The sequence below is a fragment of the Chiloscyllium plagiosum genome, chromosome 27 (genome assembly GCF_004010195.1).
Source record: "Chiloscyllium plagiosum isolate BGI_BamShark_2017 chromosome 27, ASM401019v2, whole genome shotgun sequence".
In the NCBI taxonomy this organism is placed as follows: Eukaryota; Metazoa; Chordata; class Chondrichthyes; order Orectolobiformes; family Hemiscylliidae; genus Chiloscyllium; species Chiloscyllium plagiosum.
The window spans coordinates 14,179,764-14,192,802 of record NC_057736.1 but is presented as its reverse complement, the minus strand read 5'-3'; the positions used below and the strand labels follow the sequence as shown (position 1 = coordinate 14,192,802).

The following is a 13,039-nucleotide window of genomic DNA, read 5'->3' as shown; positions in this document are numbered from 1 at the left end:
GGATGGGAGATCACCCGAGGTGATGAGGTTATGGACAGTCTGGGAGATGATGGTTTGGTGGTGGGGGGGTGGGGTCATGGTCAGGGTTTGTGAAAGGGACATTACATTTGACCAATCTATTGGAGTTGTTTGAGGCAGTTATCACATGTTGTAGATAAAAAGAAACCAATGGATGTACTGTACCTATATTTCCAGAAGGCTTCTGATAAGGTGCTATATCAATTGTTATTGTGGAAAATACATTGCTGATGGTGTAGGGGTAAATGAACAAGTTGATTAAAATACTTACAGGAATAGATGGATGGTATGGTTCCCAAATTTGCTCATGACAAAATCAATAGAACGTTATCATTTAACATAAGGGGAACGGAACACAAAAGTAGTAAAGTTATACTTCAGTTATATAGGGCACAGGTGAGACCGTGTCTGTGTATCATCCACAGTAACAGTCACCTTGTTTCAAAGGAAGTATGTAAATGCATTGGAGATAGTTCAAAGAAGATTCACTAAACTAATATAAAAGATGGGTGGTTTGAATTATGAAAAAAAGATTGGGCAGGCTTTTGTCTGCTGGAGTTTAGAAAAGGTGCCTTAACTCAAGCATATAAAATCCTGAAGGGTCTTGACATGATGCATGGAAAGGGTGTTTCCACTTACATGAGAATATAGAATTAGAGGTCACTATTTAAACATCAGGGGTCACACTTTTAAAACAGATGAGGCAAAATTCTGAGGGTTGGGAGTGTTGGAATTCTCTTCCTGAAACAATGATGGAAGCAGAGTCCTTGAATATTTTTAAGGCAGAGGTACACATTCTTGTTAAGTGGTTGCAAGATTGTGAAAGATGGGTGGGAATGTGGATTTGAGATTACAATCTTATCAGCCATATTGCATTGGGCAGCTGGCTTGAGGGGCTGAATGGCCTACTACTGCCCCTAAAATCTATGGCATTTGTCATTCTAAATTAAGATGAGAAATCGGTATCTGATATTTTGTGTATTGGGGACGATGCAGTCCATACCTCTTCACTTCAGTGCTATTTACAGTATTGTTATGACATACAGTCAGTTTTGACATAATGTGACAGTTCCATTCTCATGTGATGTCACATTATAAGAAAGTCACACAATAGCCATGCCATTTAAACTAATGGAGCTGGAATCACATTATAGACAATACAGGTATAATACAAATAATGGTCTAAATTCTTCAATCATGTTAGTGCCAATTTGCTTTGAAGAAATACACATTATTGCAAAACCAACTGTTCATGGATACCAAGAGGATTCAGGAATGAAAGGGGAAGTCCATTGGGTAGTGGTTGGGAATGAAAATTCTCTTTTTTCCTTCTCAGAGTCCATGAAGAGAAGGAACCCTGGCTGATTTCCATCCTCAAACCTAGATACCAATGCAGTCTGTGAACTGGAGCCCTCCCGGCTGGGTTGGGTGAGTCCGTACCACATCAAAAATGGGTCAGGGTCATTGTTGTTAGATGCCATTGCCCCAACAACTTACACCTTTTCTCAGTCCTTATACCTCTGGTCAGGCAAGAGGGAGATTGTGTAGGTGGAGAGAGGTGCTAAGGGGGACAGGACAGTGTCAAGGTACGCAGAGATGGCCACAACACATTGTCGGAAAGATGATGAAATAACCCAGATACTCCAGCTTTGATTGTGAAGTTAATAGTCATTGTGATGGAGTAACACAGCAAGGACCTGTTATTAGATTCGGTGTATGTATTTATCGTCAGTGCAATTTTTCAAAAGCCTACTGTTCCTCGAGGAGTCTCGTGAATTTCTGGCGTGCAAGTTCCATCAGTCCATCCACTTCCTCTTTGGAGCGCTTGAAATTCTCAATACTGAAGGCATAAACAGTCACCTCTCGGATATTCAGGTTCAAACACCAGCGAAGGGTCTGCAAAAAAAAAAAGCAAACCTTGTCACTTCAGCATTTCAGCTCACAGAGAATCATCTCAATTGATAACCTTGATTCCCGGAACTCTTCATTCCCATGCATTGTGGTCATTCTACCCTTCTTACTCCAGGTTTGGGTAGATCAGGGAAGAAATTGTGTGACTTGAGGGATGGTGTGGAAGGGAGGGACTTTTAGATTTGTGGGACATTGTGCTCACTTTTGCAGAAGGAAAAAGCAGTTTAGAAGAGATGGGCTTCATCTGAGCTGAAATGGATTGACAGAGTAAATAGTGTTGCGGGAGTGGATTAGCTAATGGGCCTAGTTTTGGAAGTACCAGAGAAGGCAAAAGAGATGGGGAATGGGAAAAAAGAAATGAGGGAAGGATTGAGTGACAGTGAACAAAGAAATGATTGCCTTCCAAGAGAGAGATAAGGGCAGGATTAAATTTTATGTATGTAAATGCACAAAGAATCGTGAAAAATAACCTGGGGACTGGGAGCAGAAATTGCTGTTGGGGGATATGATAGCAGCATTGACAGAAGCGTGACTCAAGCCAGAACAGGACTGCATACTTAACATCCTGGGTTATGAGGCTTTTATGAGGGTGGGTAAAAAAGGACGTGTAGCAGTCTTGATTAAAGATAGTCTCATTGCCCTTGAACAAGATGCAGTTCCTGAATTAGCATTTATATGATCGGACGTGAGAAACAGGAAGGGAGTTGTGACCTTGTTAGGTATTTATTATAGATCTCCAAATAGTGAGGAGGAAGTAGAAGAGAGGACTTGTAGACAGATTATGAAAATTTACAGAAGTAAGGTTGTGATAGTTGGTGATTTCAATTATCTTAGGGTAGACTGGGAAAAAGGTAAAGTGTGGGGCAATGAAGAGGAAACATTCCTCTAAGGTGTGCAGGAGAACTTTCTGAAAGAGTACATTTTGGAAATGAGACAGGCAAAGTGCAGAATGTCAGATTGGGGGAGTATTTGGGAAATAACAATCATAAGATAATATAGTTCAATATTAAATTGTAAAAGGATAAAAATCGGTCAATTATTAAGATTCCAGCCTGGAAAAGGGCAAATTTTAGGGCTTTAAAAGTTGAACTTAACCAAGTTGACTGGAAGCATATTTCAGTAGATAAAACAGTGGATGAAAAATTAGAGAATTTCAAAAGAAAGACGAATAGGGTGTAAGCACACGAGAAATAAATAAGGTTTTCGAAAGCTAGGGTATCTTGAATGACTAAGAATAGCGATGAGAAAATAAGAAAGCAGGGGAAAGCATATGATGCATACCAGAATATTAATAGCAATAGAATTCAGAAAAGATATCTCAAATGCAGGAGAAAGGCTTAGGCCAAATTAAGGAAGGCTGAGGAAGAATGAGGAAAGGAGGGGCAGGCTGTGATAAAAGAAAAAGTAAAATGCAATTCAAGCCTGTTAAAAGATTAGTGAAGGATAGAGTGGGGCACATAAGGAAAAGCAGGGTATGCTGTTCACTGAAGCAAAGGGTATAGCAGAGGTACTAAATGAGTACTTTGCTTCTGTCTTTTCCATTTTGAAAATGGTGACAATCGCCTAATTGAAAACATGCGTGTTGAGCACCTGAGCAGTACAGTAATAGATAAAGAAGCAAGGGCTGGCAGCACTCCAGGTAGAGAAGTTGCCAGGTCCAAATGGGATACATCTTAGATTGCTGAGAGGGGTAAAGGAGAAAATTGCAGGGCTGTTGATAGAAATTTTCTAGGCCTTTCTGAACACAAGATTAGTGCCTAGAGACTGAAAGATTGCAAATGAGGTACGATTGCTTAAGAAAGGGGCAAAGGATAACCCGAGAAACTACAAACCTGTCAATGTTATGTAAATAGTGGGAAAGAAAACTGACAGAGGTCATATTACAGGATAAAGTCAATATGTATGTAGAGAAAACATAGTTAATACTTGACAGTCAACATGGCTTTGTCAAGGGCAGGTCACGTCTGACCTGGCAGTGGAGGAGGATAATACTAGGTATGTTATATAATTGCACTTTCAGAAAACATTTGATATGATGCCTCATGGTAGGTTGGTTAGCAAATTAGAAATATTTTGAATGGATAGGTCCTTGGCAGCATAGATTAGAAGTTGTCCAAAAGATAGAAAACATAGGGTGTGTATGGATGGGCATTATTCAGACTGACAATGAGTTGAAAGTTGTGTTCTTCAAGGAGCGGTGTTGGGTTCCTAGCTTTTTCCGATTCATATTGTTACGAAGTTGAAGGTGTGTACTGCACCTTTAAGAAACAGTGAATGCTGTTTTGCACTGAGAGCTTACAAGCACCTGTCATATGACTAACTAACAGTTTCAGTGTACTGGAATTTGAAAATTTGTAATATCAAGTTGGTTGGTTAAATCTGAATTGTTGTCAAAACAGCAATCAGTTTAAATTATGCCCCAGGATTCTAAAACCCAATTGAGTTTAAATTTATTGTTTTTGCCAACATGGAACCAATGAGAAAATCCAGTGTTGGGGGTATTAAAAAGCAAGCATTTTGGAAGTCAGACAGAATAACTACCATCAACAGAGTAACTGCCATCGAAACACGATGAAAGGTACCTTTTCATGCAAAACATCTTTGCAGTAAAAGAAAGATGACGACCCAGGGAGATTTTCAGCCGAAAGAAGACAGACACTGGAGACAATAGCCACTTTATGGTTTTGAAATTAAGTTGATGTAATTTTAATAAGTGTTTATTGCAAAAGTATATTGTTATAGAGTTGGATGCAGGTAATAAGCAGTTAAGAGAAAAGGGGGCTTAGAGTTTTGAATAGGTGTTGTTTAATGTTCACTTTTAGAGTTACAGAATAAACTGATTTTTTTTAAGTACTAGAATTTGGGAGTTCTGTGTCACTCATATTTTAAGTGATTACGAGACGAGGTGAGCTTTTCTGGGTGTTTGGTTATATTAGCAGAGGGGTTCACTCCTGTGTCTTAACAATATAAATTATTTGAAGGGAATGATGATGGCAAAATTTCTAAATTTGCAGATGCTACTAAGCCAGTGAGAATAGTAAATTGTGAGCTTGAAGTTGAGCAACTTCAGAGAGACATTGACAAGTTGGCCAAATTGGCAGATGAATTTCAATGCAGAGAAATGTGAGGTAATGCACTTGGGTAGAAGTAACACAGACAGACAACGCAGCTCAACGGTATAACTTTAAGGAGCAGAGAGACCTCAGGGGTTCAATTGCATAATTCTCTGAAGGTGGCCAGGCAAGTTGAAACAGTTGATAAGGTGGCTTATGGGATCCTTGGGTTCATTAATAGCAGTATAGAATATAAAAGCAAGGAAGTGATGCTATACCTCTACAAATCAGTGGTCAGACCACATTTGAAGTACTGAATCCATTCTGGGCAGCTTATTTAAAGGAAAGATGTTAAAGCCGGAGTGAGTGCAAAGGAAATTTCAACAGGAATGAGAGATTTAAGAGACAAAGAAAGTCTGGAGAAATTTAGCTTATTCTCCTTGGAGCAGAGAAAATCAAGAGGTGACCTCATCGAGGTTCAGCATGATGAACCATTTTGACAGGGTAAAGAAGGATATTCTGTTTCCAGTAATTGGTTTGTCAGTAACTAGGAATCAATTTCAAGACTGTCAGCAAGAGAAATTGTTAGGATTTGGAACACGCTGCATGGGAGAGTGGTGGAGGCAGATTCCACATGAGATTTCAAAAGACAACCGGATACATATTTGAAAGTGATGAATTCAAAGGGCAATGGAGGTAGAACTGGAGAATGGATCTAACTGGATAGCTCTTTTGGGAGGTGCTACAGACATGATAAGGTCAAACGGTGTCCTTCTACACTGTAAATTCTCTAACTCTATAGAGGTTGTCTTGGATTTCAACTCCTCACAACTTCCAGAGTCTTAAAGATCCAGGTAAATGGTATTCAAATACTAGCAGTTGTAAACTTAGGTTCGTGTGTGAGCATTGAGTTCCTGTCACTTCATTTATTGAAGCCGAGCTTAATTTTTTTCCTACAAATGACTTTCACAAGATTTTAGTTGACCTGCCTGTTGCAGGCAAACTCTCAAAAGGCAGGGGCGTTCAACGCTCCCAAATTTTGATTTCACACAAATTCCTTTAGATACATCACTGCCACTGGTCTGGAAAATAAAAAAAGATTATTTGATGTTTCAACAAAGAAAGGAAATTAACATTTAGAATACAATGCTGATTTGGATGAATACCTCTGCCAGTTTCTCAAAGCCCTGAGAATGACCCTGCTCTCTCTCCACTCGACATTTTTGTGCATAGCGTCGATTCCCATCCATAATGAATGCCACATGCTCAGGCATTGGACCAACCTGCATAAAAGGATTACATGCTCTTAGAAATCCTTACTAAACAAAGACTAATTATTCAGACAGGAAATAAATCATTGGTTTCTGTCAACTAAACCAATCACTGAGCTCCAGAGTATTGAAACAACCAGCTAAGGTTTTTGTTTATATAAACTCTACTGATTCTACTTACCCCAAGCTTAAGTAAAAGGACATGGCCCACCATTCTATCAAAATATCATTTAGGCACGTGTTGTTGACAGACAGGGCTCCCCTACTCCCATTGTGTAATTAATACTGCTGGAGTTCATCAGCTAAAAATGCAGCTTATCTACCAGCGTAGGTACACTGCCCACTGCATTCGTATTCCACTCTCCATAGTATTGAACTACAGGATCAAATGAAATTGAAAGGCAACAGAGCAGCAAATCTAGTACAGCCTAGTGAAGAAGGATAAAAATGGAAAATATTACACACATTAGTGCACTATTGAGTGTGCAAATACAATATGTATCCTATAAAGTCAACTGGGAATATCCATGTTTACACTGTGTATGCACTGCAGAATTTGATTAAGTTTATAACCTGTATAAAACAACTACATCACCTCACATCCTAAAAAAAATAGTATCCGGAGCCAAGAATGTAGACAAGCATTTGTTTCCTGTTAATGTGAAAGATAACATAAGGAGTATACTCTCTGTTACATACAGGGAGGCATGCTAAGCAAAGCTGGAAGCAGAAATCCAGAGCAAATACACTATGTTTTAGGCAGTGTTTTTCAATAAGGGTTAGGCTGCTCAAAATCTAATCTAAGGCTCTGAATACAATGAACACAACGTCTCATGGTCAGCTTGGTCAGTAACCATCAACTTGAGCAGAAAGGACTGAAGCAGTGTGTGAATGAGCTGCAACTTAGAAAGTTTACTGACGAAAACTAAAATGTCCTTTTCAACAGGTTTTCCCACATAATAATTCATTTCTCTCACCAAATTTACCTACCCTTAAAAGATAAATAAATACATTTACCTTCAAAATGGATGCACAAAGCCTTTCTACAGGATTCAGCTCTGCCTCCTGGATCCAAGACATTGTCAAAAGTTGGATGCTTCAGAGCAGACACAGATCTGATAGTATTCTATAAATTGGGAGATGAATTAATAATAAAGCACCGGAGAATCACATGTTCCACTAGTTTTTATCAATGTCTCCTGGGTTCTTGCAGTCAGTAACAATGTCAAAGCAAAACCCTGTTGTGTGAAAGAAACTCAGCAACTTTGTAGTTTTCCCTTTTGGGTTCTCCCTTCAATCAACTGTACAACAGAATGAAGTGAATTAAGCACCAATACATTTATATTAGAAAGAATGCAAGGTATTCTGATGACCACATTTCATCAAGGCAGCTTTGGAGAGGACCAGTTTTAGCAGAATATTAGGAATAGGGGACTCCATATATACAGAGAGTTTGGAAAAACTGGGATAGTCTCCTTGGATCAGAGATAATTAAGGGGGCATTTAATAGAAGCATTCAAAATTATGAGATATTTTGGTGAGCACCTGGGGGTACAGCTTTCTCTGGCAAGTGACTCTGCAACCAGAGATCAAAGATTGAAAAAAAAAGTCAAAGAATAAGAAGAGAGAGATATCAGAAGATTTTCTTCTCCCCCCAGACAGTTATGAAGATCTGGAATGCCACTATCCAAAAGGATATTGGAGGGAGATTTTATTATAACATCCAAAAGGCAATGGGAATAACATTAGTAACACTTCATGAGCATTATTTTGCAAGATTATGGGGATAAGTTGGACAGCTCTTAAAATCAGGCAAAGCTATATTTCTTTCAACCTCCTTCAACTATGACTTGGAGACAGTAAGGACTGCAGATGCTGGAAGCCAGTAAACAGATGAGAAGTTGGAAAAGCACAGCAGGTCAGACAGCATCTGCAGAGCAGGAGCATTAATATTTCAGGCCGAAACCCTTCATTAGGACCGGCGAGCGGAGTCCTGAGGTAAATGGGGTGTCGGGGCGCTGGGGAAAGATAGGTGGGATGGTGATAGGTGGATGCAGGTACGGGGTTATGGTGATTGGTCAGTGGGAAGGGTGGAGTGGATAGGTCAGTAAGACGATAGGACAGGTAAGGTCAGGGAGGTGAGGAGGAGGGAGAGGGCTGGACGTGGGATAAATTTTGGGGTTGAGGGACTTTGAAGCTGGTGAAGTCAATATTGAGGCCATTGGGCTGTAAGCTCCCAGGAGAAATATCAGGTGACGTGCCTCCATCTTCCATTTGGCCTCACTGTGCCAGAGGAGGGGCCATGGATGGAAATGTCACCCGGGGAATTAAAATGGATGCCAACCAGAAGGTCAGGTTGATTTGTGGGTGCAGAGTGCAGATCCTCCATGAACCAGTCCCCAAGTCTGCATTTGGTACATCGGGAGCAGTGAATACAATAGATCAGATTGGATAAGTGCAGGTAAATCTCTGCCAGATCTGGAAGCATTATTTGAGGCCTTGGACATGTAGGGGCAGGTGTTGCACCTCTTGCAGTTGCAGGGAAAGGTACCAGTGTGTTGAAAACATTCACAGGAGTGTAGAGTTGATGAGGGAGTTATGGAATGAATGGTCCCTGTGGAAAGTAGACAGGGGTGGGGAAGGAAATATCTTTTTGATGATGGGGTCTGGTTGTAGGTGCCAGAAATGTCAAAGGATGATATGTTGGATTTGGAGGTTGGTGGGGTGGTATGTGAGGATTGAGGGGTTTCTACCCCCATTACTGTTGGGGGAAGGGGTTTTGAGGGCAGAAGTACAAGAAACGGAGGAGACACGGTTGAGGGAATCCTAATTACTGAAGAGAAGAATCTACGGTCCCTAAAGTAGGAGGATATTTGGGATTTGCTGGAGCAGAATGCCTCATTCTGGCAGCAGATGCAGTGGAGGCGGAGGAATGGAGAGCATGGGATGGCATTTTTGTAGGAGGGTGGGTGAGAGGAGATGTAGTCAAGGTAGCTGTCAGAGTTAGTGGGTTTGAAATGGATGTCAGTAGTGAGTTGGTTTCCAGAAATGGAGACGGAGAGGTCGAGGAAAGAGATAGAGATGTCAGAAATGGTCCAGGTGAATTAGTGGGTGAGTTGGAAATGTTGGCAAAGTTGACGAACTGCTCAAGCTCCTCACAGGAGCACAAGGCAGCACTGACGCAGTCATCAATACAGCAGAGGAAGGAGAGATGGTGCCAGTGTAGTTGTGGAAGAGGGACTGTTCCACAAATCCTACAAAGAGGCAGGCATGGCTCGGGCCCGTGCGGGTGTCCACAGCCACCTCTTTGGATTGTAGGAAGTGGGAGGACTCAAAGGAAAAATTGTTGAGGGTGAGGACCAGTTCTGTCAAGCAACTGTGTGTGTCAGTGGAGGGGGAATGGTTGAGCCTATGGAAGAGGAAGAAATGGAGGGCCTTTCGGCCCTCTGTGTGGGGGATACAGGTATAATGGGCCTGTAATAGGCTATAGTGAAGATGATGTGTCGGGGGCAGGGAATTGAAAGTTTTGGAAGAGGGCATGGGTTGTGTCACAAATGTAGGTCGTGAGTTCCTGGACCAAAGGGGAAAGAACAGAGTCGAGGTAGGAGAAGATGAGCTTGGTAGAGCAGGAGCAGACAGAAACAATGGGTCAACCAGGGCAGTTGGGTTTATGGATTTTGGTAGGAGATAGAAACAGGCAATGCAGAGTCAGGGGACTATCAGGTTGGAGGCTGTAGGCAGGAGATTTCCCAAAGTGATGAAGCCGATGATGATTTGGGAGATGATAGCCTGGTGATCAGAGGTGGGGTCATAATTGAGGGGACGGTAGGAAGACGTGTCAGAGAGTTGGCATCTGACCTCAGTGATGTAGAGGTCAATTCGCCATACTTCGAAGCAGGTGATTCAGCCCATCTTCACACAGATCTCCTTCCACCCATCTTTATTTTGCTGTTACCTTCTATTCCTTTCCTCCCTCGCATGATTATCTATCTTCCTTTTGGATGCAACCATGCTATGCATCTTAATGCTCCTTGGCAGCAAGTTTTCCTTTCTAACCACGTCTTGGGTAAATAGGTTTCTCCTCAGCTTCTCGCTGGATTTATTAATTACTGTCTTACATGTACGGCTTCCAGTTTTAATTAAACAGTGATCCCTCTCCTGATCTTGAACATCTTCAGCACGTCCCGCGCTCTCTACGATTCCTTTCTATTTCCTTTTGTCCTTTGACCCTCATCTGAACCCGCCCATTGGCTGCGCGGGACCAATCGGACGCAGGCCACCATCTACTTGGCAGCGGGCCCAACCAATGGGAAATGGCAACGTCGCCGGCTCAGGGTCAAAGGGTAAATTCCGCGTTCAGTTGAATCCGTCGCCCAGTTTATTCGTCGGCCTCCCATCCCCTTTCCTGTAAATCAGTCATGGTCTAAACCCCGCTCCTCTGATCTCCCGGGATCGGTTTCTTATTCACCGAGATACAGGCGGCCTGATGGACAGCGTCTCCGCTACCGCTTCACCCCCTCCTTCGCTGGTATCACTGCGAGGGTACCAGTTAATGCTTTAAGTTAACAAGAAATCACGAATTGTGAACACCGATGATCAGAACACAGGAATCCTGTTGGTCATCGGTACTGGCTTGCTTAATGTTGAAAATGTTACCATTTAGCTGCGGACCTATTTTCTACCGGAGCACGTTTCAAAAAGCAGGACATGTCACCGCCAGGGAATTAAAGGCAACGTCAATGTTTAAAGGGGAGGGTGTATTTTTTAAAAACCCATCGGCCAACAGTTATAGCGTGGTATAACACGGGAAGACTTCGTCCTGCCCATTGTACTGATGCTATTCTAATTATGCCATTTATTGGTCTCTATGTATATAGTTCACGTAAGGAAACTCCACCATGCAGCCTATTATAATCAGTTTTGCTGGTCCGTGGACGTGGTGATATGTCATCACAGATTGCTGAACACACTCATCTTGGCATCCCACGGAGTAGGTGCCAGTGTACAGGAACATAGAACATAACAGCACAGTACATACCCTTTGGCCCTTGATGTTGTGCTAGCCTTTCATTCTACTCTAAGATCAGACTCACCTACATACCCTTCATTGTACTATCTTCCATGTGCCTACCCAAGAATCACTTAAATGTCCCTAATGTATCTGACTCTACAACAACTGCACTACAGTTGCACTACTCTACTACAATAGTGCATTCCACACACCCACTACTCTGTGTAAAGAATCTATCTCTGACATCTCCCCCAAACCTTCTACCATTACCTTTAAGTTACAAACCCTTGTGATACACATTTCCACCATGCGAAAAAGTCTCTGGCGATCCACTCTTTCTATGCCTCTCAACATCTTGGAAACCTCTATCAAGTCACCTCTTATCCTTCTTCACTCTAATAAGAAAATCCCTAGCTCCCTCAACCTTTCTTCATAAGACATGCCCTCCAGTCCAGGCAGCATCCTGGTAAATCTCCTCTGCACTCTGTCTAAAACTTACACATCCTCCCTATGATGAGGCGACCTGAAATGAACACAATACTCCAAGTGTGGTCTAACCAGGGCTCTATAGAGTTTCAGCATAAAAGGGTCATAATAACATTTTCTGGTGTGCAGTTCAAAACTGAGGCCAAATAATAAATTATCACAATTTGTCCTCCTCAGTCCCCTCTCATATGATTTTTGCACCTGATGCCAATATTATTTTCTTCAGTTATTTCCCAGAAACAAAATTCAGTTTTAAAAAAATCTGATTAACACTTGGAAATAAATGTATTGGTCATACTGGAACTCCATCTTGAAGTATGCAGGATGATTGGACCAGTAACCCCGATGATTCTCTGCTCTTTGAAAACATCTACATGTAGTCATGTGGTCATAGAGATGTACAGACCTTTCAGTCTAATTCGTCTATGCCGACCAGATATCCTAAATTAATCCAGTCCCATTTTCCAGCACTTGGCCCATACCCCTCTAAACCCTTCCTATTCATATACCCTTCCAGATGTCTTTTAAATGTTGTAATTGTCCCAGCCTCTACTACGTCCTCTGGCAGCTCATTCCATACACCCTCTGCATGAAAAAGTTGCTCCTTATATGCCTTTTAAATCTTTCCTGATGACCAAAAATACAAACATAGAAATATTTTCTCTACGAGAGCAGATCAGGAGTTGCAGATTCTGTGATTCATAAGTTCATAAGATATAGGAGCAGGTTTAGACCATTCAGCCCATTGAGTTTGCTCTGCCATTTGATCGTAACTGATATGCTCCTCACACCCATTTTCCTGTCTTCTCTCCATATCCCTTCAACCCACTACCAATTAGAACTCTGTTTAATTGCTCAAAATTACTCACTGTCCCAACATGAGAGTATGATGGGATCCTCTCTACCTGATTGGTGAATGGGTTCTAATTATGCTTTAGCAGCCCAGTTGATTGAAACTCCATTCACCACCTTAAACATTCACTCCTTGCACCATTAGTGCACATGACAGTAGTGTGCACAATTGATCAAGCACAGCTCAAAAGTGTATGAACATATAAATTAGGAGCAGCAGTAGGCTACCTGCATCCTCAGGCTTGTTCACCATTCAAGGTGATCATGAGATGATCTCAATACGTTTACCTCCATCACCTTTCACTCCCTTGCTTATAAAGAATCTATCTGCCTCTGCCTTAAAAATATTCAAAGACTCTGCACCACCAGCTTTTGAGGAAGAGAGTTCCAAACACTGATGAAACTAAGAAATTAATTCTCATCTCTGTAATAAGATG

At 41.6% G+C, this 13,039-nt stretch overlaps 1 protein-coding gene across 2 annotated transcripts in view; it reads right to left on the bottom strand.

Annotated features, from left to right (window-relative positions):
- Positions 1 to 10,700, bottom strand: part of dhdds (dehydrodolichyl diphosphate synthase) — a 19,814-nt gene extending 9,114 nt beyond the window's left edge. Inside the window, exons 1-4 of one of the 2 annotated variants that reach the window (XM_043717470.1) lie at positions 10,209 to 10,700; positions 7,271 to 7,379; positions 6,149 to 6,265; positions 1,772 to 1,914 (exon numbers count right to left, since the gene is read on the bottom strand). In XM_043717470.1, coding sequence (XP_043573405.1) covers positions 1,772 to 1,914; positions 6,149 to 6,265; positions 7,271 to 7,333 — 323 coding nt within the window. In that variant the 5' untranslated portion in view covers positions 7,334 to 7,379; positions 10,209 to 10,700. The remainder of the gene's footprint in view (positions 1 to 1,771; positions 1,915 to 6,148; positions 6,266 to 7,270; positions 7,380 to 10,208) is intronic. The other variant, XM_043717471.1, reaches the window with a different exon arrangement.
- Positions 10,701 to 13,039: the final 2,339 nt, after the last annotated feature.